This window comes from Cuculus canorus, chromosome 9 (assembly GCF_017976375.1).
Source record: "Cuculus canorus isolate bCucCan1 chromosome 9, bCucCan1.pri, whole genome shotgun sequence".
Taxonomy (NCBI): domain Eukaryota; kingdom Metazoa; phylum Chordata; class Aves; order Cuculiformes; family Cuculidae; genus Cuculus; species Cuculus canorus.
The window spans coordinates 23,324,208-23,349,771 of NC_071409.1; the positions used below are offsets into that span (position 1 = coordinate 23,324,208).

Sequence of the window (25,564 nt, forward strand, 5' to 3'; positions counted from 1 at the left end):
GCCAAGTCACTGGGGTAGGTAGATGAGTCAATGGGAGGAGCACACGAGCAACCTTGGCACATGCTGTGCAAACGGTGAAGCAATAGTTAGAAGGTAGGAGGGGAAAGTCTCATTTCTCAGTTTTGTCTCACAAAGAGATGCTGTGCAAAGAGCTATGGAAAAGGTGGGAGAGGAATGGGAAAAACAGTGAGAAGGCACACGTGGGAAGGACAGCTGTTCAGGAGGAAGAGCCTTGGTCGAGGACTTCTACCATTTAAGAGCCTGAGGTAAGGGCAGGTTGGAGGTGTGATTTCTCATGGTGGAGGGTTGGGTGAAAGCTCAGGGTTGGAGAGAGTGATGAGGGGTAAAAGGAAGGGAAGAGGTTACATGTGCTAATGGCCTGAAACCTGTGGGGCATGAGAGACTTGGAAAACAGAAGGAAAACTGAGCAAAGAGGGGAATAAAGAAGGGCTGTGGTGAGCACCTGGCGAGATAAACTGCACTGTTTCTAATCGAGTACGGTGAAACAAGGGCAGTGGGGGGATTTCAACCAAGTGCATCCATCTAGAGCCCAAGAGATCATCCCAAGCTACCCCACCAGCAGGGACTTGGAGCCAGGCGTCTGCTGGATTTTTTTGACACCACATGCAAAGCACGAGATCTCCAGCAGCCACAGGGTGAGGTTGATCATGCCAAAGATCTCCAGTGCCTTTTAATATATTAATCAGGTCTTGCTTGCACTCTGGTAACTTCTCCTTTCAATAAAGCAGTTATCTAAAAACTGGTAGAGCCAGCACAGCCTTGACTTTTACAAAGTGCCTTGTCTGATACTAAAATACACCACCAATAATCCTACCTGACTGGATAAAAAAAAGGCAAAGGAAAAAAAACCCCTATCTCTGCAGCCAGTGTAGTACAGGTTTTAAATTTTCTGGTGATTTTCTTTGTAAACTGCTCAGCAGGGCATTATTCAGGCAGCTGTATCGAGGGACTAATATAACATGTGTTCTCAATTTTAGACCCTTTATGTTGGGAATTTTCCATTGTGCAATTGCATTAAATCTGAGGCAGTTGACAAGAGCACGATGTTTTCTAACTCTACACAAGGTTAAATGACTGAAATAAAAATAGACGGAAAAGAAAACAAAGTAAAAGAAGTTTGCTTTCTCATGTAAAGGCAAGCAGTGACATGAGGTCAGCGGTTTAATGATAGCCCTGCCATCAGTCAGGGACTGTGAAACAACTGATCCTTCCCAAATCACTTTGGAAACCATCTTCTGTTTCAAGTGCTCTTTTACTCAGATCATATAACCAAGAGAACTGTGCTCAAAGTTATCATTTTTGTATAAATTGTGGTAGTAATGACTGTATTTGTGAGGCATTTTACTTTCTAACCACCAGGGATCTACGATGTTATTGGCAGTATTCTCCTTACTAGGAAATGTATGATTTTTACTGCTGCCTGTAGGAAAAATACATGCTGGGCTGGTGTCACGGGAAGGGGAAGGCAATCTGCAGAGCAGCAGGGTGGTCTTGCACACAGGAGAGTCGATGAATTTACAAATGCAAATGTCAACCCAAGACAACGGTGAAAGGTAAAGCAGGAGATCTTCAGAAAGAAGCATTTGTTGGGTGGTGGATGGTGGAGGTTTGCAGCCTCATGTGTGGCACGTGGGTCTCTCCTGCAGCGTGCCAGTATCCCTTCTGCAGTTGGTTTTGGCTCTGTATTTCCATCCAACAGGACTTTTCACTTTTCCTCCCGTTTTAAATTGCACAGGTGGTGTTTTCAACCCATATTGCAAAAGCAGCTGTTCTTTTTCTCTCTGAAGGTCAGACACCTCCAGCAGGTAGCAGCCCTCTGGGCTCTCACAGATTGTCAGCGCGATGCTGCTTGAACGTTTGTTAAGGAGAGTTTCATCAATAAAAGCAAGGGAGGGTGCCGTTTATTGCTATGATTTTCTTTCTGAAGCAGAGCTTTATGCATTTGCAGAGTTATTGGTTTTCATTAAGGTAGAGAACGAGGTGACCTCAAATGCTAAATCCCATTTTCTCTGCTTACATGATCCACTGTACCGTGCTGCAGCAGTTTGTACCCTTGTTATAATCTTATATCTTTGTTTTGGATACTGGTATTTTCATTACTAAGCGCTCTGGGGTTCGAGGGGGTCTGTTCACCGGGGTGCTAAGGCCAAACACCTGCATCTGAACAGGGCAAGCATCCAGCACTGCCTTCTTCACTCTCTTTGGTACCATCTCATTTAGCCTTCAGAGGAGATAGTTCCTGAGCAGGCAGCTCATCTTGCTGGGGATGCTGCTGGATGGGTTCCTCTGCATGTCCTGGTGTTAGGTGCACCATTAAATTGTGCAGGTAGCGGGGGCTTTTAGCAACAAATGGGAAACTAAATCCACTTAGGTCCGCAATGTGTCAGTCAATTGCAAAGAAAAATGAATATATACGTCAGTCTTATGAAAAAATAGCTGTAATTTAGGGCTGTGCAAAACAGACCATTACGTTAAAAATAAATTTTCAGAACACAGTGCATCTAAACACAACTTGTTTATTACTGGCTATTTTATTTATACCGGTCATGGGATATTCAACTACTGACATGGGAACAGCAAACCACAGTTTTTAAGTCTGGATGTGGATAGTGACGCAGCAAGCGGCAGCGATGAGAATTCAGCTTGAAGACCACAGAACATAGATAGAAACCCAAATATAGCTTCCCAGGAGCAAAACCAGGGGTCAGGATGCCACAGAGGGGTAGGCAGTGCTGGAATGCCCCGTTGCGGGCATTTTCATTAAAACTGCATCTTTGTCTGATTAAAATCTACAAGCAGAGCCGTGTTGCTTTGTAACACTGCTTTTGGTTGAGTTTCATCGCTGGGGCCCTTCTTCAGGCAGACTGGCCTCGAGCACTTCTTCCAGAGCACCCCAGCTGTGGATGCACCTTTATTTAAATGAATAATCAGATGTAAATTAACAGCAGAGGTGAAAATGCAACCACGTGTTTCTCTGGTCTACCTAAAAGGGAGAGAAAGCATCCGTTAAGTTAATTTTATTTATTGTTGAAGGATACTAGAATACATTGGTAAAAATTTTAGCAGTCATGTAACCTAAGCTAAGTGCTATTAGTGTGTGTTAGTGTATAGCTAAAATGTTACTTGCTGTCTATCCAGTCTAAAATATGAATGAAATTGTGTCATCTGGTCCAAAGCCCGTGCGAGGAATGTGTGTCATAGCTGGAGTGTTTATGAATACAGCATGCACTAGCTAGAAGGGGAAAACACAGAAGAGGCATGGTCTAATGGGCTCTGCTTTGCTTAACATTCATTCTACTTAAATGAGGCCAGAGTGTTCTCACTTGTAAAACAGCTAGTTTTTCCAATATTTTCCTGCCAGCTTAGCCAACAAATGCTATGCCTGGTAGATACAGTGGCCATTGACTAATTATATTTTCTGTGTATTTAAAGGTTAAAGTAATTAAAAATGTTGAATCTATTCCTCTTTTCAATAAAAAAAAAAAATAGAAAGCCTGAATGCAGTCCTTGAGGGCTTGAGGGGGGAGAGCTCTGGTTTACCCAGGCACGCTCCAGTGCCATAGTTTCAGTTCTCAGAAGCTGTGAGTGGGCTCTGGGGCTAATTTGTACTTTAATTACTTTCCTTGGGCATTAGGAAAAGCAAGCTCTGAGATGGAGACTGGAATACATGCCTCCCATTTCAGCCACTCTCTGCTGTTATTAATAGGAAGAACATTTTCCTGCTAATCTTTCATATAACCTTATATATATATATATATATACACGCGCGCGCACACACACACTCCTATACCTTTGTTTTGCTTCCCGTTCTCTTCTGGTTTTTCCAGGTACAACTTGTCTGATCGCACTGCTGTCAGATAAAGAACTCACAGTGGCCAACGTTGGTGATTCTCGAGGAGTCTTGTGTGACAAGGATGGGAATGCTATCCCCTTGTCACACGATCACAAGCCCTACCAACTGAAAGAGAGGAAGAGGATTAAAAGAGCTGGTAAGTTGTAACGTTTTCGCTTTGGATTGAAACTTCATCGTTTTTCTTCTCTACTCTGTCAATAATAAAGACTTTTCCCCTGAGAGAGACTGAAAAGTACTAGACTGAGGCGTTGGCAGATAAAATCTTCCATTATTAATACAGCACTTTTCAGTGGGACGTCACAGTGCAGACAGAGAAATAGAAGCAGATTGACCTACCCCTTAATGAGCCAATGTCGGAGTAAGACGGGCAGCTTTCATCTTCCAGAGCCAGCTGACCGTCCCAGCAGGCTCTTTGCGATCTCTGCAGGGAGCAAATTAATAAACGGGAGCAGCAGCATTACAGGCTGCTTCACACCAAACCATATCAGCAGTCTCTATGGGAGAGGCTGGGTCTGAAGCAGAGTAAGGTTTAGTTCTGAAAACAGGCAGAGCGTGAATCCGATTCATCAAAGCTATCTTGTGTTCCCATGTAGTGATTGCTAATGAGCACAAACACGTAAATTGTAGCAGGGGCAGAAGGAAAGACTATAAGAAACAACAACCTTTCAGCAATAAATCCTTCTGGCTTTCATCACTTGTCAGTTTAGCAGCCTTCTGGGCTAGAAGTTACATTTGGATCATCAAGTTTAACAGCCAATTCTCCATGAATTTGTCAAAGTCTCTTTTGAAGCCATTTCTGCTTTGGCTCCCGCAGCAGCCTCCAGCAGCAAATTATTTGATGAAGGAAAAAAGTTCCTCTTGTTTGTGTTCAACCTACCAATAAGCGCTGCCTCCAGAGACACATCGCCTCTCTGCCTGCCCATCTTTGTCTGTAAAGTGGAAATAACAAGTTTTTCCCTGAGTGTAAAGCATTTTTAAAACCTACAGGTTATCAATATGCTCACAGCAGCATAAATGCGTGCACATGTGCAGTGTGAGCTTTCCTCTCAGTTGGCTTTTATCACTGAGGAGGTGTAGTAGCAGCCAGGATCCTTCCTGCTGCTGGACAGAGAGCCGAAGTCCTGTATGTTCCCCAAAGGGGAAGAAAAAGTATACAGATACTCAGAAGAAGGCATAGGAAAATGTCTCACTTGGCTTCAACTCTGTACTTGGGGGAGGTATCAATAAAACCTCAACACTGTTCTGTAAAACTGCTTCCCTCTTGGCCACGTCCAGGGCCTTTGAGCAATTGTTCACTTAGACAAGGCCTTCACTTAGGAGCAAAAAGTACTCTGAGTATTTCTTTTATGGAGAAGTGAGGCTTTATAACACAACAATGTGGAAGATGAACTTGGATTTTTACAGGAATTGCCAGCTTTGGAAGAAATTATTTTAATAGACAGGTAAATGTTAGAGCTGTCTGCAGCTAAACGAGAAATATTCTACCTAGCCTAGTGACTTAATGAAATCACTTCTCTGTTACCTGTTGCCCCACTGCGTTGTCGTGATTGATATGGCTCATCATGCAATTAAAATCATATAACCACTATATACTACTGCTGGATACTGCTGGGACAGCAGCTCAAAGAAAAGCGTGACTTGCCCTCTGCATTTCAGTGGGGCGTTAACATTGGGATGACAAGTCCAAACTAATCCGTCATTTCTTGCTGCCATGGTGGATGTTAAGGAAGCTCACTGCTTGCTGCTGTCAGCAGTCGGTGAGTTCAGTCCTTCTCTTTTCCCCCTCTCCCAACAACTGCATACGAAGTCTTAAGTCAACCCACAGCCTGAAGAAGGTTCCCTTTTATCAGCCCGGCAACAAGTTGAGCAGCTCTGACAGGGAAACCCCAAGAAACCAAGAAGTCTCTGGTACCCAAACTTGCAGCCAAGCGCCAAAAGGAAAGACAGCAGCTAAGAGAAAGAAGCAGGGCCATCGATTCTAAGCTGAGATGCCGCATCCTGTAGGATTCCCTGCTCTGCAGCTGGCTGTGCAGTTAACAGCACCGATCACGGGGTTTTTGTCAAGCCTGACTGCTATTTTCACAAGGGGCTGGCTGATACACCATCACAAGTGCTGTGGTGCCGCTCATCTCACAGCTGAATTGAGATCAGGGTCCCACCAGTCTGACTCATTCCTGTGGGATAGGGGAATGCATGTCCTGTGGTGCAAGGATCATGGTTTTCCCAGAAAACACAAGGAATCTCCTTCTAATCAGGAGCTGGAGTGAAGGATGTAGTGTCAGCATAAGACAGTGGCCTTGAAACAACCGTGGATTTGGCTTGTGAAGAAACACTCATTTGCAGAGCCACAAGGTGACTGTTGCCGACAGAAACTTAATCATTCACCTTGAACACAATCCTCAGAGCTCACCTCTTGCTAACGTGCAAAATGTTTGCATGGTTGCCAATTTCTTTCATGCCTTCTCTTCTCCAGTGACAGCCAGCGCTGCAGAACGTTTGCTCTTCTGTGAGCATTTCTATGTATTCTGTACAGAGAGCTTTATAAAAGAAAACATTAGAAGTGCCAACAGACACTTCAGCAAACCACAGGAATTCAACTTATGCCATAGGTAGTTCCAGGTGCCGTGTGAGAGTGGCACTTTATACGTGTAAGCATAACCTGCAAAGACTGAGTAAGCAACGCTGCAGCAGCAGCTGTCTCCTCTGCAAGTACCGTAACGGGGGCAGGCACTGCTGCCCTCTAATTGTCTGTAAAATGTCTACTTGAAACTGCCTCTTCTTAATTGCCTTTTATTTCCCCTGTTATTTCAGTATGTACACACGATTACACTCCAGTTGCTATAGTCCTATCACTTAGGAAACCCCTGTGCTGGCGAGGAGGTGGTTGTGTAATGTGCAGTCGTGGCTCCCTCCAAACCCACAGCAGCCCCTGGATGGAATTTGTTTGCACATCTACAGAGGAGCTAGGCTCCCGAGTCCTTCGTTTTTTGACTGTGGAAAGAAACATCTTCATCATGGAGCCTCCATAGAAGTATTCATGGAAACAACCAGCTAAAAAGTTTTGGGTTTTTGATGGCTTTAACACAAACCAAGTTTCAAGCGCTAAACAGCAGTGAATCATTAAATGAAATATAGTTTCACCTGCAAGCAGGAGGAATTTACAGATTAGATCAGCCAACCAGGAATGGAAACGTTATCATAAGATTTAGGTGACTGACAAATGGTGCAGAGGCTGGAGCACAGAGCTGAAAACATTCTGATAACTACAAAGAACAAAGACATTTATAAGAACAGCAAAGCAGACAGCTTGCAGATATAAAAGACAACAGTTTGCCTCATTTTGTCATACATTTTCATATTCTGTGTTTGCAAATTATTTGTCCCCGAGTGATGTCCTCAAGTAACTTCATTCCTGTTCAGATGACAGGAATATTGCTATGAGACAGTGCAGACAGTGGCACGCAGATGCATGCATAGGAATTGAAGATGCCTAAATTTTACTCTTTTACTTTGAACAGTGTATCGTTCCCTCCCTGGCACCATCCAGCTGTGTAACAGCCAGGGGTTGGCTGTATCAGTCATTGATTTCAGTGCAAAATGCATCTCACTGTAAGCAACCCCTAAATAAAATAATGTATTTTCAACCAGAAGTAGCCTTAATCCCGGTGATGATAAAATCGATCAGTCGGATCCCACAGTGTGTTTTTTCCTGGCTTGAAGTGAAATTCCGTGGTCGGTTTGTTTTTTGGTTTCTTTTTGACACAGCTCATTCAAGGCAGTTTGACAGAAAAGCCTCTGAATATTTTCGCACTTGCTTCTTTGCTTTATGCCTTCAAGTGAGATGCAAATCCTACTGCAGGGTGTGTGCAGTGTTGTTTCCTTCACAGATCACTGAAATGGGGAAAACTATACAGAAAAAAAAACAAGGTGTTTACTAACACAAGAATATAAAGCTTTGCTTTCAGTGTTTTGTCTCAGCATTGCCATGAGGCTGCCTGGATAGCAAGTCGGGTGGTACAGGAATACCCGTGTTCATTGAGTGTCGGTGTCTCTGGGGCAGCAGAGAACACGAACCTGCTTTGTTTGGAAGCAGAGCCGTTCCAAACTTCTCCACTTCAGCTGTTTCAACAGCCCAAGCATCCACAATCCAGGCCTTCCCTGCAGCTTTCCTTAAAGCATCTCCTGCTTTTTGAGATATGTAACACCTGTATACCTCAGTATGATACATTTTTGGGTGGGTCTTGCAGGAAGCCATAGAATGCTTTTAACTTTAAAAAGAACTGCTTTAAGTGTTGGTGTTTCTCTCCAGGTGGTTTTATCAGCTTTAATGGTTCCTGGCGCGTTCAGGGGATCCTGGCCATGTCCCGCTCCTTAGGAGATTACCCACTGAAGAACCTGAATGTTGTCATTCCTGACCCTGATATTCTTACCTTTGACCTGGACAAACTGCAGCCAGAGTTCATGATCTTGGCATCGGATGGTCTGTGGGATGCCTTCAGCAACGAGGAAGCTGTCCGATTCATCAAGGAACGCTTGGATGAACCACACTTCGGTGCAAAGAGTATAGTTCTACAGTCCTTTTACAGAGGCTGTCCTGATAATATAACAGTGATGGTGGTGAAGTTCAGGAATAGCAGCAAAACAGAAGAACAGTAATTACCAGGGGTTCTCTGCCTCACTGTGGACTTCAAACAAACTCTTACATTTTCAACGTAGTAGGAAGCTCTAGTAAATACCGGTAAGATTCTCCACAAAAGGAACAGATCCCTCTGGTCTTTGTTCTTTGCTTAACAAAAGGAGCAATACGATAAATACATTCTGAGTGGTTATAAGAATTAAGTTTGTTCACATGTACCTGTCTCCTGTGACCTTGCTGCTCCTTAGGAACTAACTGCAACCTTCCATTTCAGAATTTTCTTTGCAATTCCTGTGTAGCCTTTTCATTTGATCCTTTATCTCTCATTTCGAATAGTCAAAGGTTTGTTCAGATGCACAGCAGGGTCAGGGCAGTGCTGCCACTTGATAGCAAGTGATAGGAAAGACGCTGCTTTTCACTTGCAGGTGCAGCTCTTCGGAATGATGCTCTCAGCTTTCTCATCTCTTTCCTTTTTTAATCTGCAGTGAGAAGGTTGCGTGGAAAGGGGTTGTGATTATTGCCCTGTCATTGATATGAAGGAGGAAGAGGAGCCAGCTATTAACCTGCTAGAACAGAACTGGCTCTCTGTTTTCATTTAACCTCCCCCCACCAAATAAATCCCTGCCAAGCATGTGATTAGGTATAGTTATGGAATTATCTGAAGCCCGTGGTTATTCACTCTGTGCATTACTCTAATAACATTTCTCTATGCCATATTGTATTCAAAACAACTAATGTTAAACTCCACCAAAATACTCTTGAGGCCTGATACTTTTTATATCAAAAAATAGCTCTGCTGTGATAGAAGAATGTCTGTCATTCACTGAGACTCACCCTTGCATTAGGTTTTTGCCATGGACTTTTTAAAGGCATATAAAGAAAGTAATGCAAGTTAAAAATTAATTTTGCTAGTGACTCTTTGGAAAATTCATCAAAACGGGGCCTTCCTCAGACCTATCTAGATGGAAATCAAGCCTATTGAAGACTTCCTTGTACCACTGCAGATTAATTTGTGGTGTTAATCCAGGGGAAGACCACTTTAGAGCTGTTTTTTGGTATACTGTATAAATGCCAGGCAGTGTCATCGCACTGTAGAGATGACAGCTTGTGTTAAATTTAGATAAAAGTATGTTTAGATCTAACTTTCAGTATTTAATTGTATTTTGGAATTTGTGACTACTGTAAGTTTAAACAATGACAGTCTGAGTTTGCTGTACATCTGGTAACTTAGCTGGCTGCTCCATGGTCGAGAGGTGGCAGCAGCAAAGTGAGAGGGCAACGCGTGTTAGAGGAACAGAGCCAGGGCCAAGCTGGAGGTCAGTATTTTGGAAGGCTTGCTTACCTATGTCTTGTCTTATGATAATCCTTGGGATTCCCACCTCACAAAACATAGTCGCTGACATTTCTTGTCTATGAGGTGATGAAAGCTGTCAGTGTTTGGGTCCTGTGATGAATCAGGGATACAAGATGTTAACTAACATTGTCTGTTTCTTGGTTAAAGATACAACAGCACTTAAGTAAAAAGCTACCTGTTCCTCATCCCATCTGGAGCATTTTGGGCAAATGACTTGCTAGTCCCGAAAATACCGTGCTGTGTTGTGGTTGTGCTGAGCAGGTGTGGTGTCCCTAAAGGCAAAAATGAAAGAGCACGTATTCTGCTTTCTCCTCAAGAAGGAATTCCTATCTTGGTCTTTTCATTTTTGTTCCTAGGTTATCTTTTCCCCAATAAACTTCCCTCCTTTAATGTGTTCGGAGATGATCACAGCTCTTAAGTGGATCTGTTGCTATTACCAGTGCTATTGAAATAGATCTATTCAAATATTGAGCTTCTTCTCATCCCAAAGGCTGGGTAGAGCCCCTTGGCTCTGAGGAACAGACAAGTATGAAAGTATTCAGCATCCTCTGAAACGAGCAGGCACCCAGCCTGCACAGCTCCATTCCTCAGTGAATTTTAAGTGCAACTTTGCAGTTAAATTGAGCGGCTAACAGGAAATGTTAATAATCGCAGAGTGCTTCAGTTATTTTATTTTGAAAAGGTATCTGAGTTCACACTGCTGTGAAATGAAAACCTTGTGTGATATTTTCACAGGAGTGCTTAATCATGTACTCATAATGCTACAGCATCAGTATCACAACAGTGCTCCAGGCAGAGCTCATGGTGTGTGTAGCATTTGCCTTTCCTTTCTCCTTCACAGATGATGTTCCCGTTGTACTGGCTGTTCTTTGCAGAACACTGCCTGGATGTTTGTCAAAACCACTGCCCAGGGAAAAGAAGAATTAGACTCAGCAGCCTACAGAACTCTAAAGCTGAGGGATGCTTGTATAGTAGAGACATCACTACTAATCTTTCACAGACGTTTGAGAAGTTGGAACTGGAACACTGGTCAGCTCCAAAAAACCCATGGCAGACTAATGCCACTTGAGCAAAAAGCTCATGGCTGCCACAAATTCTCCTGCAGTTCATGTTCTTGAGGTTAGCAAGTGCTGCTGAGAGGTGCCCAACCTTCTCCTAAGCACAACTAGCTCGCAGGTTGCTCCGACACTTGAGACAGGAAGAGGAGATGGCGGGAATCATATGAATTCACAAACTCCTGGAGCAGCCATGTGGAAGCAGTGGGAGGGTGGCTCGCTCTGGAAGTAAGCCATGCTCACGGGATTTAGGAAAACACGTAGTGCAATGCAACACAGAGCTGATCTGCAAACTCGTCTGGATATTTACTCTAGGATTCATTTACTCTCACTCACAGGCCCATCCAATCAGTCACTGAATCAGCCTTATTTCAACCTTCAGGTGTCTGCGGTTGCAAAAATAGTTTTAGCACCTACCATTTTCTCTGCAACACTTCCATCTTTGCAGTAGCTCTTTCCTGGCCAAAGATCTCTGCTAAGGTTGAGACTTTTGATTTTATTACTTAAAAAAACCCAAGATACAGCTATTTCAGTTTTATAGATGAAGGACTAATGGAGAAGGCTTTGTGCAGTCTTCCACATACGCGCAGTGCTTACCTATGCTCCCTGCTAGACATCTTCTAAGAAGTTTTTAATCCAATTTTGGACACCTGTAACTTTCCAGTCACGTGGATTTGTGCCAAATTCTGTTGTGATACATACAGCTGTTGGATGACAGGATTAAAAAACGTGCATAATGCTTACACAGTCTAAATGATCTAGGATCTGATCCTCCACTGCCTCAATAATCTGTCCTACATCTGGAAGGAGTTGCCAGATGCTGTAGCCAGAAATATCCCCACACATGCTCAAGCGGTGCTGCAGAATGCATTACTGCATTGGAGAGGCAGTACTTCCAGCACACCACCCTCAGTCCTGCTTTCCTGCCGGGGCACCTCTCCAAAAGATGAGATGCATTTTGGTTAAAGTGGCTCGCACAGATCTGAGAGCTCCCTCTTGCTGTACACGGAAGGATTTTTGTTGCTTAAGCCTGAGTAGCTCCATTGGTGACATCTGTTCATCAAGTATGAGCATCACATGGCAGAAAATTGATATATTAAACTGATGCCAAAAAAGCATCTTTTGTATGGTCCAATATGACAGTAAAATACCTTGTAATTAGTCATCTTATCCAGTAAAGAATTTAACTCTTCTCAGGTGTATTATAAACTGACAGTTTAACTCATGTAGTAAATTTTAAAGACACTATCATTCAGTTTATCATTCTGCTTACATATTCATGGGGTTTTAGAAAGGGTGTTGGTTCCCATGACAGAAGGGCGAGCCCTGTCACTGTGTACAGTAGCTGCTGGAACCAGTGTGGGACTCTCCGGCTTAGCAAAGCCCGGTTCGGTGGGAGCACAGCTCCGTCTGGCGGCTGCCTGCCCGCTCCTGGGTAAGGTTCAGAGCTGCTCTCTCAGCCCTTGTGAAAAAAGCTGATTGAAAGTCCCCGTGTCCCTTGTGCCAGCAGTTCGCGAGACTCGTTCTCACAGGCTGAATCTTAACAGCAGTGCTGAAGCAGCAGGAGATGAACATGTCCATGCTCAGACACAGCTAAGAAACTCAGATACTCAGCTGTGTGACAGTCTGGCACAGCACAGTCCTGCCCTGCATCCTCACCTTCCTTCACGGTGTCTTCCCAACACTGGTGAATGAATTTCAAACGCTTGTTTGTTGGATCAGATGTGTTTGCAGAGCACAGCCATCCAGCTTAGGAGAGCCTGGGTCTCCCTCTTAGTCTCGGGGGTGGGCAGAGATGCTATTTTATGTCGCATAAAGTGCACATCGCTTCTTCTGTTGTTACATCCAGCACTAGTGGTCTGGGTATATTGATCCTGTCTCAGAGGGAGGGAATGGTCACAGGCCAGACTGTGAGGATGAGGTTAGCACTGGACTCTTAAAACCTCTAAAAATACAAAATTTGGAATGAATGAGCCTGTCTTACTGAATAGAATGTTTAGATAAATATAAATAAACACTGGCTAACATCATGCATTGTCCACTGACTTGTGAACACAAGGTCAGTACCAGAACTACTGCTGATGTTATCACAGTATTATACAGCTCACACAAGGCAAAATGGAAATAAAAAAGTTATGAAGCTTTTAGAATACAGAAGTTAGTACCAAAGCACAGCTTGAATAACAGTGTTTGCTACATAAACACTAACACTGCATCTTGAAAATAAGGGAGTTTTGTTGTTCAGCTGCCTCTTAATATATGACACCCTTGCTTTAAATATTGCTAATGTATCTAATACTCATTTTACACAGAGAAACATTTAGTAAGGAGTTATGCTAAAGAAAAAAAGCCTTCATGAGCTTTTCATTTCCTACAGTAAGTTTTTAGGCCTTCAGTCCTGAAATCTGCTGGTACAAAAGCACAAGGTTAAAAAGTTCAGAATATTCTGCTGAAGTTGGGCAACCGTAGAGACCAAAGCTGCTGCCCCTCAGAGTTGTCAGTGTATTTATAAATTATCTTTCTAAACCTGAGGAGTCTTATCTAAACAGATACATACAATTAAGCTACTATTGATTTGAGTTTTACATTGCTTACTTACGTAGTGCTGGCTACATCAGGCTTGGGTGAGCAGCTGGTTTACAGATCACTTTCCCATAGGTAACTTAAATTGTAGGTATCATTTGTCTCCAGTTACGAGTGATAGCCCAGGTGCTCTGTTAAGCGAAATGGGTGGTAAAAGCAGCTGAAGCTTATCTAAAATGATAAATAGAGGCTGGCATCGAGAGCAATTCTTGAGTAAGGTTTGAAATCCACTTTTATGAGCAGGCCAGCTCCTATGTCTGGTCTGCTCAGTCTTAAGGAAGAACTCCAAATTAGTTGAGCAATAAGGAAATATAGCACTTTTTTTCTGCATTTAAATGACCAACCCTATATTCCTTTAAGCCTGTGGGACGCATCAGTACTTCCAGGGACACAGATGCTCAGAAATCTGCTTCAGCCTGTATTTCACTAAGTTAATTACATGGATAATTGGTTATGTTGTTTCAGAAACCTAAATGCGGGACTGTCAAACATGGCTCTCCAGGAATTCCTATGCTGTATTCAGGGCAGTGAAAGCAACATAGATGAAACTGTATTTTATCTGCGCTTGCTTTAATCTGGTAATAACAGGAGTCATGGAGTCAAGCTGTGTGGGCGGACAGTGAGATATCTTCTCAGCATCCCCTGTGCCACTGCCCGTGCCACCGCACTGACACTGCGCTGGGAAGCAGGCTGGCCCCTGTCCTTCTGCACATGCACTCCGTGGCCTTCGGTGGAGGTTGATGAAAACAGACTCTCACGGTGATTTTTTTAATTTTTCTTTGTCTGGTATGAGAAATTAAGTTACGTTAAGAAGATGTTTCCCTTGGGAAAAGTCCCTTGGAGTCAGTGCCGTTCTGTGCCCAGTCTCTGCACTGCTCTTTGGTAAATCGCTCCTGTGTGCGTAAGCGCAGTACAAGGTGTAAGCAGGGGTTAGCAATGCTGCTTTTAGAAATGGAATCAATTTTATAAAGTTCAAACCTTATCTACCTTTAATATGGCAAACAGTTACCATCCCATAGCTGTTAACCACAAAGTTAACAGGAGCAGCACCTGGAAAAACAACGTTAGAACCCATACTGAGTGACTGTTAAATGAGCGAGGTTAAACCACCTCCACCCAGTGCATTTGGAAGTGCTCTCTAAGAAGGCATCGAGACAGACTCATTATGAAAATGAACGGCACATTTAGAACTCTGCGAGGGCAGATCGGAGCTTCATTAACCAAAACCCCACACAGCACAGAAGATGACAAACCTGCAAGGTTTAAACAACCTGCCTCAGTTAAAGATTGCTCCTGTTTAGCACAATGCAGCTGCATTAGTTTAGCCAAGAGCCTCTTCAGTCTCCTCCTTGCAATATTTTTTTCACTTTGGGAACAGAGTATAATAGTTTTAGGACTTTATCTTTACTGCAAGCTCAGGGCAGATTGCACTTCACTCCCAGGCAGAGGACCACCACAGGCAAAGCCTTCCCCAGTGGAGCAGCCACGGCATCAGGCTGAGCCCCATCCCGGTCAGGATGGACAGGACGCTACACATTCATGCTGTGAATAGCTCATTCAGAGAATTGGGATTAATGTGGCCTGGAAAATCACCCTGCTGCACAGCAACTATCGCCAGGCCAGAGGTAAACAGAGCTCAGATACATAAACCATCGTGAGAGAGGTCACTTGGAGTAAACCTGGTCTTTTTAAGTCCTTATTTTATAAGTGGGAAAACCAAGCCCCAAAGTCCCATAAGTGCACGTGAGACAAACTATACTATATCACAGTTCCTGTTTCCTTACAGGAGTTGCAGGGTGATGCTGCCTTTAGCTAAGAATCACTAACAGCATTTCAGTGAGACCACACTTCCCTTAGTCCTGTGAAAGAAAGCGGCTTTTGGCAACCAAATATAGAAATAGAGTAGGTGGGGTTTGCTTTGTTTTACAATTTTAGGATCCTTTAAAGTGTGGATTTCACTACACACGGAAAAAAAAAAACACCATCAACTTCAACCATTGTCTTAGCTTCCCCTTAGCTTTGTTTTCCTTCCTTTCTACATGGAGTAGTTGCATTTGGATGTGGTTTACAGCTTAATATGCAATACACAGTAACTGCACTAAAACCCAACAAGCTTCACTTAATGGAGACCGCAGAAAGCTTTACATCTCTTTCCCTGTCACCTCTGTCTCAGGCAAACTGTCGAGTGCTTCATAAAGGACCAGAGTGGTACACGCTGCTCAGACAAAAATGGATATTAACAAAAATCTGAACAACAGGGAGCAGAGCTCTGCCTCCCAGACTCCTTCAACAGCCCTAACATAGCTGACAGATGCATTAGGAATTCAGTGTCACGCTGGTTGGTTGACTTTCCATCAGATTCTAGCTTAAATTGAAAAGAAATATGATGAAATCACATTATTTTTTGTGCATCCAGGTACTTGTGAGTTACTTAAAATTACCTTCCATTGAGATGCTTTGGTAGTAACTAGAAAACGTAAGACAAAACCTAGGGAAATACTCCAAACCACCTATATCCTGTTGATACCGAACTGATGATCAAGAATGATGCCCCTAAATTTGCAGCCAGTACTATTTCACAGTTTATTTTGAACTTGGTTGTTCTAGGATGTACACAAAACGTTGAAACACTGAGTTTTTAACTCTTGTGAAATAATATACAGGCAACACGGGCCTGGAATTTATATAGCAAACCCCTTTTGCTATCCACCAGCAGTAGTCTCCTAACAACTTTAATCAATGGATGATGATGATGATGATTATTATTATTATGCTTTTCAAGTTAGAAAGCCCCACACTTTTCATATCAAAATCACAACTGCTTGGAATTCTGATTTAATCTGGCTTCCTGAACCATTTGCCCGGACAAGAAGAATCTTAGGATTTAGAAAAATCTGAGCCTGTGATTTAGGCTTTATTTTTAGCACAATATTGTAGGCAGAGGCAATAAAATTTAGGCTCACCACTGACTTTAACACTTACATTATTTTGCAGCCTTTAGATTTTTTTTGCCTCTTGCATGGCTGCTCACACTAGAGCCTTTCCTGATATTTGCTTTAAGCAGAAACATTAGCTTAGGTATGAATTTTTATGGTCTTTTAAGCAATAATAAGGTCAGACTCAAATACAAACCAGATTTGGAAATGAGGTGGGTTTTTTTCTAAAAAAAAAGCAGGAGGAGGAATATTTTACAGTGTAAATTTCTTGCAGAATTGAGGTGACTTTAGATTACCGTTTCAGAGGGGCATAAAAAGATCACTGTGTATAAACCTACATGTGAGAAAGCAAAAGCCTTGTGATCCATGAGCAGTGTTACTACTCTGGGGCACAAATATTAAAAAAAATCCATTGCTGGGTGACAGTTACATTTTTACCGCAGTCCTGCACAGCCATTTCTCTGGGATGCACGTTCCTTACTCTCTCACCAGGAGCACTGTCTGCTTTATCTATCCAGTTTCTGAAGATTGCAGTGTCTTTCATAATTATAGTTTTCTGAAAAAAAAAGCAATACAATCTGTGCTGTAGTATCAGTGTTCTCGTGACAAATAATTTATTTCTAAACATTTAGCGTGGCAGGCTTATAAAACAAATAGAGGGGTTTTCTAAGAAGTATAAATAATCAAAGACCAAGTGAAACATTTCTCACAGAGCTCTCAGGATCTGACCACAATAGTACAACGATCAAATCACAGATCCTAAAACCGTAGGAAGAGCTGGAGTTTTACCTGTTTCTAGAAATACAATATCATTCCTTCCTCGGTTATGCAATACTGGACCTTTAGCTGTTTAGTTTAACAAAGGGAAAAAAATCTATTTTTTAAAAGCTTTGACCATCTTACCATCCATTTACAGAACACTGACATCCGAAATACCTGTTTAGAGAGTATTCTCCCCAAGACTTCATTTTTATATCTAGAAAAGTAACATGTCCTATAATTCCATCATAAAACCATGCGCAGGTGTTAAAAAGATTGCAAAATTCAGTACTGCCCATAACCACAATGTAACAAATACCTGGTGAAACCTCAACCGTGGTACTAGAGGTTTCTGCACCTCTTCTAATTTGTCTCTAAGAGACTATCTGAAGGACAGCCAAATGTAAATAAATCCTCGCATATCTGCCGTAGTACAAATAAGGTGGCAGTGCTCTGTCATTCTCGATGTACAGGATGTAACGATAGTATCTTCACTGTGTAGTGGATGTGTCAAGAATAATTATGTTAATGCAGTTGCAAATTCTGTATTGTTGTCTATTAGAAGTGTAAACTACTGAAAACTTGGCCTTGCTGATATGAATAAAGTGATTAAAATACCCATCTTTACAGACATAGTGGAGTTTGTCTTCTTTAAGAAATACAGATCTTAGGATGTCTTGCTTTTTTAATTTTAAAATTTGAATTAAAAACCCTATTTTAGGAAGAGCTGTAAAGTCACGCTATAAATGCATTATTTAATCTTCCCAGTGTGGTTCCAGAACTCTTGGGAGTCATCAGTACCCACACATCTGTGTGTATATATTTGGGGTTAGATTATACCAATGTATTAGATATGATTACAGTAACTAAGCTGCACACAAACTCTACTGCATCCAGCCCTCAGTAGCCTGTGAACATTATCAGACACCAAAGCAATCCCATTTTATACGGATATAGATATACCTGGATACACACACACAAAGTGCATCGTGTTTCAAAAATCTCCCATCGGCTTCTGCACAAGATCCACATGTTTGTGACACTCTCAGAACGATTATGGAAGCGATACATTTAAATAGGACGGTGTAACACTCTCAGAGGTGGTATCTTGACTATAAGGGTTTTGCAAGATTCATGCTGGGCAGAGAATGAATAATTGAGAGGGGCATAGGATGATGCAGTTGCAAAAACAATTGAAAAAATCCAGGTAGGAATTTGGGAAGCTACTTTCCTGGCGCTTACAGTATTCCTCAGTGACATGTCACACATTCCAAAGGACTCGGGTAGAAACCCTGTGGTTACCTTACGCCACGTGGAGAAGTGTCAGAGGAAGGCAGGGCAGTGTATTCCAAAGTACCCTCCGTGTGGAGGATACATAGGTGGAAAAGCGCTTTGTGAATTCCTAATATTTTAATGAAGAATATTAAAATGTCTCAGAGAAATGCTGCCATCACAGCTCTGCCCCAGCACAGCTCCTTCAGTCAAAGTCATCCCTCTAAGTATGGTTTTGTATTGCCCTGTAACTTGTGTTTTTTCACTGTATAGGTTTAAGATTATCTATTAAAGAGCATCAAAGGCAACTTAATGAAGAGTTTGATGACAAATCCTGCCACAACCCGATTGTTTCACTTGATGTAATGCCATGCATTGCAATCTGGTGTCAATACGTACAGATATCAAAATTTATTTTATAAAGAAAGAATTATTTATCTTGTGGAATAAAGATGTTCACTTTAAGTATATTTAAGCAAATTCCAACATAAACATCCTCAAATTTAAAAGGTTTGACATGACACAGCTTATATAATGGTCAGGGGGCAGAAACCACACTCCCCAAAGCACGAGACAGCAATTTCTGCAGCACTGAGGATTCAAAATACAGGTGGTCATCCTCCAACATGGTGAAGGGCAGAACTCCACCTTCAAACACACAGAGAAAAGAATCAAAGGGCAAATTGAAGGGGAAAGCCTAACCACAGCTCCTGCCAGGAAAATCCCCTTCTCCTTCTGTTTCGAAGGCTGAAAATGAAGTGAGGAGGTTGAAGAAGTGAGGTCTGAAAGCAGAGCTGGCACTTCAGCTCAGAGATGTGTGGCTGCAGACCCTCCAGCTACTCCCAGGACAGGTTCCCCACCACTGCCAGACCTTGTTTGCTGGCAGTTGCATTCCAGCAGTCCCGCAGCAGCACGGGATGTGCAGCAGGAGTGGTACCAGGTCAAGAACTGCTCCTTTCAGGGTAATGTTTTCATTTGCTTGCAGGCTCGCAGCTTGCTAGCACAACACGATAAAGTCTGGGGTTGTGCTCACAGATAAATCTGACCAACTTCAAAACACAGATAACGAAGCAGGCAGTAAGCACCCTCCACAGTAATTTCAGACACACTCCTCACACCCTGCTACAGTTAGGCAATTATTGAGCGCAAACAGTTGTGACTGGAAAAAGGTGACAAATTCTCATATTCACTAATAATTACAATAACCAACAGATATTCCAATTTAAAGATTAAAAAAACCCATATTTATAATGCCAGATGTATAAAAAATATATATCTGTCTTCAAAGCTTCCAGCAGAAATCATTTGTAAACATATTACTGTTCCTGGCTTCTGGTTTTTCTCCTTAGGTCTTACTACCAAGAGGAGCTGCAGGTATTTTGGGCTATGAAGATCTAATATTAGAATATTTTAAATGACCTTTAACAATGACTTGCCCTCACTTCGAACAGCCCAAGCACTCTTCATTCGACCTTCCAGGCAACATTCCACCACACAGGGATCAATCAGGAAGAAACACCTCGAGGTGGAGTTCGTTAAGAAGAAGCCTCCTGCCCCTGCTGACCCCAGATATGCAATTTTAAGCCATTTTACCATTTCCCACTGAAAAAGGGCACCATAGTAACAGCGAGCTCTTGCGTCCCTGCATGGGCGTTGGTTCTCCAGCTCGGTGGTCAGCCCTGCACCCGGACAGGAGCCCACAACGACCCCCCCATGCTACCGCTGCTGCTACCAGTACCGTTACCATTACGGCTACCAAAATGCTGCTGGAACTGATGGTGGTGAGGATTCACCCCTGAGCCTCCACAAATTATTACATCAGTCACACTTGGTAACATTCCAAAAACATGCAGCCCTGCTGGAATATCGTGCTGGGACAACTCGAGAACCTACACGGTTTATGTACACTTACAGGAGGTTTATTGTGCCAAGTCTGAGCTCAAATCAACCAATGGCAAATCAGCTGCCTGGGCTGGTTTATTGCCCTGGGTCTTTCCAGCTGAGAGTGCAGAGAAAGCCCACACCAGCAAACGTGCCTCGGCTCAGCAAAGCACACACACCTTTGGACAAATCAAAGGTACATACCTCCTTCTCTCAGATGCCCTCCGCTTGGTGCAAATGTGGGCTGGAAGCCTGCACGCGGAAGGCTGCATCGCATTGCTGACAGCGGCTCTGATGATCTCACACTGGCACATAAACTCCGAAGCAACACAGGAAATGATTACTGGCAGCAGCTCCAAACTAAACTCTCGTTCGGCTCAGGTATAGTTGAAACTGCAGAACCACGGAGTCTCCAGCAGCTAGCTGTTCGTCCTGGGAATAAACTTAATTAGCTGTAAAACGTCAGACATCGCTTAATCACGTCTTTCAAGGGAAGTCTGATTTAATGAAAAAACAGTTGAGGCCATAAATACGGAATGCAGTTGGAACAAACATACAGAGCAGAGAACGGTGAGTAATCCTTAAATCACAGCTTGCCCGGGGACCCCAAGCACCCATCCACGCTGCTGCTTGCGCAGAGGGAGGGTTTGCCCTTTACTAGGATAACCACATTTGAAGGAAACGGCCTGCTATTTTGCAGGGAGTTCTGATTCATTTGACTGTACTAACAATGTGTTTTGCATAGTTTCCTGTCTTCCCGTCTTTCAATTCATTCATATACATTATTTATAAAGAAATGCAAATACTTTCTTTTCTTCCCTGGTTTAACACATAACAACCTTCTCCTGAATGAAATCCTACCCACCATCTATCCCTGTTATTAAATATGAAAAATGTACAGCAGAGAGTATGTCCCTGTCATCTCCTGTCGCCCCCAATTATTTCTGCATAACCCTTTTAGCTTCAGGAGAAACCAAGTTATAACTTGCCTGTCAACACCGAGGTTTATTTTACGCAACATGTACGGTCTGAGCAGCCAATGTCGTAATTATCAAAATGATCCCCTTATCAGTCAGCAGCTCGCTGGGCCAGCAGACCTTCACGATGTTTTGCTGATTACGCACTTTCTGAATCAAATACAAAGGGTAATAACTAATATTCGTGCATCTGGGTAGAAGGGCAAATAAGCACTGGAGTACCCACTACACACTGGTCCAGCCCAGCATGGGCCTGCTAGGGGTCAAAAGACAGAGACTCATAGAATCATAGAACCATAGAACGGTTTGGATTGGAAGGGACTTTAAAGATCATCCAGTTCCAACCCCCTGCCAGAGGCAGGGACACCTTCCACTTCGTCAGGTTGCTCAAAGACTCATCCAACCTGGCCTTGAACAGCTCCAGGGATGGGGCAGTCATGATTTCTCCGAGCCACCCATCCCAGGGCCTCACCACCCTCACAGGAAAAAATTTCTTCTTATTTCTAATCTAAATCTCCCCTCTCTCAGCTTAAAACTGTTACCCCTCATCCTACCCCTGCACTCTCCGATAAAGAGCCCCTCCCCACCTTTCCTGCAGCCCCCTTTAAGTCCTCGGAGGCTGTTATAAGGTCTCGCTGGAGCCTTCTCCTCTCCAGGCTGAACAACCCCAACTCTCTCAGCCTGTTCTCATACGGGAGGTGCTCCAGCCCTCTGATCATCTTGTTGGCCCTCCTCTGGACTTGCTTGAACAGATCCAAGTGACTCAAGACAACAGAAATAATATTTGACTAGAGTCTCTATCTCCTCTTTTTTTAATTCTATTTACAATGCTGCCCAAAGACTGATCTTTTGATTGAGACTCAGTTATTTCCCCTCTTCTTGTTCCTTTCCTGAAGGAAATCATCGCAGTTCAGCGGGCAACAAAAGAATAAAGCCCAATGAAACTAACATAAATATTTAACTTTGGGTAGCTTAATCTGAGTAAGGACCAGATCATAGATCTATATTTTATCTCCACCGTGCACAGTGCAGTTAAACTTGTTCACACAAACATAACTCACCGAGCTGGCAACTTCAACAGCTTAATCAAGGCAGACAACTTCATGCCCGAGTGAGGAGGAAGAGTACCTGACAGAGTCCAAGGCAGCCAGTTGGAGCAGAGCAGGTTTTTTTAGTGGCACTCACTCACGGTCTGAGTGAGCCCACGTGCCCACACAGACTCACACGAGAAACCTCTTGAGATTAATTTGTTCCTGGGAGATGAGATGTACCGATAAATCGAATACCTTGTCATTTCGTGGATTGCTAAGTATGGACAAACCTTAACATTTCCGCTCCTCCATGGCTGTGTTTATATTTCATTTCCTTTCCAAGAAAGTAATAGAGGGATTTATCTCAGGGCAGCCAGCTAGCGGTTCCCTGGATCATGGGTATAATCAGGCTGCTGCTGGTTTATATGCAATTGTACAATGTAAAGGGTTCTTAAACAATCATGTAAGTGTGGTTCACTGTTCAAACATGTTCCAAGACTGTAACCTTTGCGCCCGTGACCAATGGGTTCGTTACTCATCATTGTTCCACCCACAGGCTTGGCACTGAACACTACACCTTCATAAACGCTGCTTGTGTTTTATCAAGTTGATAGAAGCCAGAATACACTTGTTCAGAGCTTTTACTTACTTTTCATTGTGCAAAGCTGCTTCTTCCTCTTCCTGACTCTGTGCTTCATCTCACAGCAGAAGACAGACATCTTACAGACAAAAACTGGCTTTGGGGAAGGCAGTGAATTCCAGTTTTCCAGGGCTGACTGGAGAACACCACAGCACAAATGGGCCTCCAGAACACCAAACACTCCAAAGTCAAGCAAGCCAATATTCTGATGTTAGGACTTGATTCTGCGGGAAAATCAACGCTGCTGTATAAGTTCAAGTGTAACGAAGTTTTTCTAACGACTCCAACCATTGGCTTTAATGTCGATATGATTGAAACCAGGAAAGATTTTACAATGACCTTTTGGGATATTGGAGGACAACAGAAAATGAGACAGGCTTGGTGCAATTTCCTGGAAAACGCAGACGGCCTGCTGTATGTTGTGGACAGCTCGGATAAGCAACGCCTGGAAGAATCAAAGAAAGAATTTGTACTCATTTTAAGGAATGAATTTATAAAAAACGTACCAGTCATTGTGCTTGCGAATAAGCAGGATTTGCCTGGAGCTTTGAATGCTGAGGAAATAACCAGGAGACTCAACATGAAGAAGTACTGCAGTGACAGAAATTGGTATGTACAGCCCTGTTGTGCTCTCACAGGGGAAGGTTTGGCAGAAGCTCTCCATACACTAACTACATTTGCGAAGAACTACAGCCGATCAAAGGAGACTTCTATGATCTTTAAGGAAATCGAAACACTTTAAGAATTTCTGTCTTCAATTTCTGGTGCACTTTAATCAACGTATTTTGTTGGACAGACTAAATCTGACAGTAGTGGATTCTGTAGAACTGTTATAAGTAAATATTTATAAAGAACTTGGACACTATTAAATTATACTGTTATACCTGCAGATGCTTTTGAGATACTACTCTGCGGCATTTTATTGGTGATCATATACTTGGGGTTATTCAGCTCACAAGTGTGGCTGTGGAGGGATGAAAAAGCTGGAGTTGAGCTTCTGTATTTTAGCAAGCAGAAACAAAATAGGTGAGCAGAGCTTAAAATGCTTAAATCGAGTATTTTGTCAAGGCATAAAAGAGCCAAGTTGTTTGTTCAGCAAGAAAAGCTGTGGATAAAATGCTGTTTTGTAATGAATGCTCTGCGGGTGTACTTCTCATGTAAAAATATAGTTGGTTTAGAGCTTAAATTCTTAGTTATGTACAAGAGAACCTATGAATCTGAAGTACTTATTGGATATTTTTGCACTCTAGAACCAAATACTCAAACAGATTTTAACAAACAGGACTTGCTCCTCACCAAGCCACAGATAAAACCCAGATCCAGTGCTGTGTGTGAGGGGTAGGTCTGGTGTTAAAGATTGCTATGTACCCATTTCTTTGTTTCTGCACTGTTGTGTTGTCCTTAGCCAAAGGCAGAGCAACAGAAGACAGTATGGGGTCGATCCAGTAAGTACTGATCTCCATTGGTTTTGGGGTGTGGGGCAAAGAGAGGAGAAATGAGGGGGATTGGCCCCTTGTTTGGTTTTTGTTTTCATACAACTTGATGGATCCTGTGCTGAAGCCACCTGAAACTCTGTTACTGATAAATTTAGGTTTGATTAAATTCGACCTTAAGTGGCACAAAATTGCTAACCCTATTACTGCAGCTTGTAGAAAAAAATTCCAAATGAAATTTCTGTTAAGATTTCCTGATTCGGGAAGGAGTGAATTAGCATTCTCAATGCTATTAAAGCAACAAAGGATTGATAACTACAAGACTAATTGAACTGTATCAACCATGAAAACAGTTTAAACACTAAGGCTGAAAAGTTAATAGGGCTTGCTCTTTTAAAAGCAAGAGAAGAGAGACCATCTAATTGTTGGTTATACAGACCCAGAAAACCCAGCCCAATTATTTCTGCCTTCTTGAGTATAGTCTGCAGAGCTAGGATGCTCCAGTGGTTACAAAGCTTACTTAGATAGCTGGATTTTTTTTTTCCCTACTTCTGCCACAATCTTTGACCATGGGCAAGTCAATTAATCACTCTGTGCCTCGACAGTCCCTTGGCAAAATGCACTTCCCAGTTACGTGCTCCGAAAACATTGTGGCAAGGGCCAGCCTGCGAGCCTTTCCCCTGATTATGCCAAGTAATTCGCATAAGACATTTACATTTAGTTCTTACTAATAAACAGGCAGGAATTTCAAGTTATAGAAGGGTGAAGCAGCAAGAAAAGCACCCAGATGTACCCTGTTGTCTCATGCATATATTATTCAAAGACAAAAAATCATCAGGTGAATTTGCTGAAATAGTAAACAAAGGAAGGTTTCTCATCAGAAACTGTTATTAATACTGACTGTAATTACCACAGGCTAAATCCTGAGTCATGTTGAGACTATATTTCTAAAAGGAGAGCAAGTATTCAGACTTGTCATCCCCTGGTCGGGTGATTTAGGCTGAATATAAAATACCACCTTCTGTCCCATAAGGGATTTTTGGAAGTCCACAGCAATGGGAATGTTATCTTTCTAACCCCACAATTCAATGCTAAAAATGTCATATTTCAGATCAATAAATTTATAAAATATA

At 42.6% G+C, this 25,564-nt stretch overlaps 2 protein-coding genes and 1 long non-coding RNA gene across 7 annotated transcripts in view; 2 read left to right on the top strand and 1 right to left on the bottom strand.

Moving 5' to 3' along the window:
- PPM1L (protein phosphatase, Mg2+/Mn2+ dependent 1L) overlaps window positions 1-10,842 on the top strand; it is a 98,708-nt gene extending 87,866 nt beyond the window's left edge. The window contains exons 3-5 of one of the 2 annotated variants that reach the window (XR_008451220.1): window positions 3,849-4,010; window positions 8,184-8,612; window positions 10,706-10,842. Coding sequence is in view for 1 of the 2 variants with exons in the window: in XM_009564909.2 (XP_009563204.1) it covers window positions 3,849-4,010; window positions 8,184-8,530 (509 nt within the window). In the remaining variant the exon portion in view is untranslated. Of the gene's footprint in view, window positions 1-3,848; window positions 4,011-8,183; window positions 8,736-10,705 lie in introns of those variants that run through there. The other variant, XM_009564909.2, reaches the window with a different exon arrangement.
- On the bottom strand, window positions 1,080-8,868 carry LOC128853015 (uncharacterized). Of its 2 annotated transcripts, XR_008451221.1 has the most exons (5): window positions 8,730-8,868; window positions 8,305-8,468; window positions 6,285-7,780; window positions 3,812-3,979; window positions 1,080-3,004 (listed from the first exon to the last, which is right to left on the bottom strand). It is a non-coding gene; the product is annotated as an uncharacterized LOC128853015 (long non-coding RNA). The 2 variants fall into 2 exon arrangements; XR_008451222.1 differs by lacking the exon at window positions 6,285-7,780.
- A 9,717-nt stretch (window positions 10,843-20,559) lies between the features above and the next one.
- ARL14 (ADP ribosylation factor like GTPase 14) lies at window positions 20,560-25,533 on the top strand. Of its 3 annotated transcripts, none has more exons than XM_054074362.1 (2): window positions 20,560-20,920; window positions 22,915-25,533. In XM_054074362.1, the coding sequence occupies exon 2, from the start codon at window positions 23,156-23,158 to the stop codon at window positions 23,738-23,740; it is 585 nt and encodes a 194-aa protein (XP_053930337.1). In that variant the 5' UTR covers window positions 20,560-20,920; window positions 22,915-23,155; the 3' UTR covers window positions 23,741-25,533. The 3 variants fall into 3 exon arrangements, with proteins under 3 accessions (XP_053930337.1, XP_053930338.1, XP_053930340.1); XM_054074363.1 differs by having other exon boundaries at window positions 23,064-25,533; XM_054074365.1 differs by having other exon boundaries at window positions 23,067-25,533.
- The last annotated feature ends 31 nt before the right edge of the window (window positions 25,534-25,564 follow it).

What these genes read in the sequence shown, in the direction of transcription:
- ARL14 (XM_054074362.1), top strand. Translation starts at nt 23,156, where the DNA reads ATGGGCCTCCAGAACACCAAACACTCCAAAGTCAAGCAAGCCAATATT.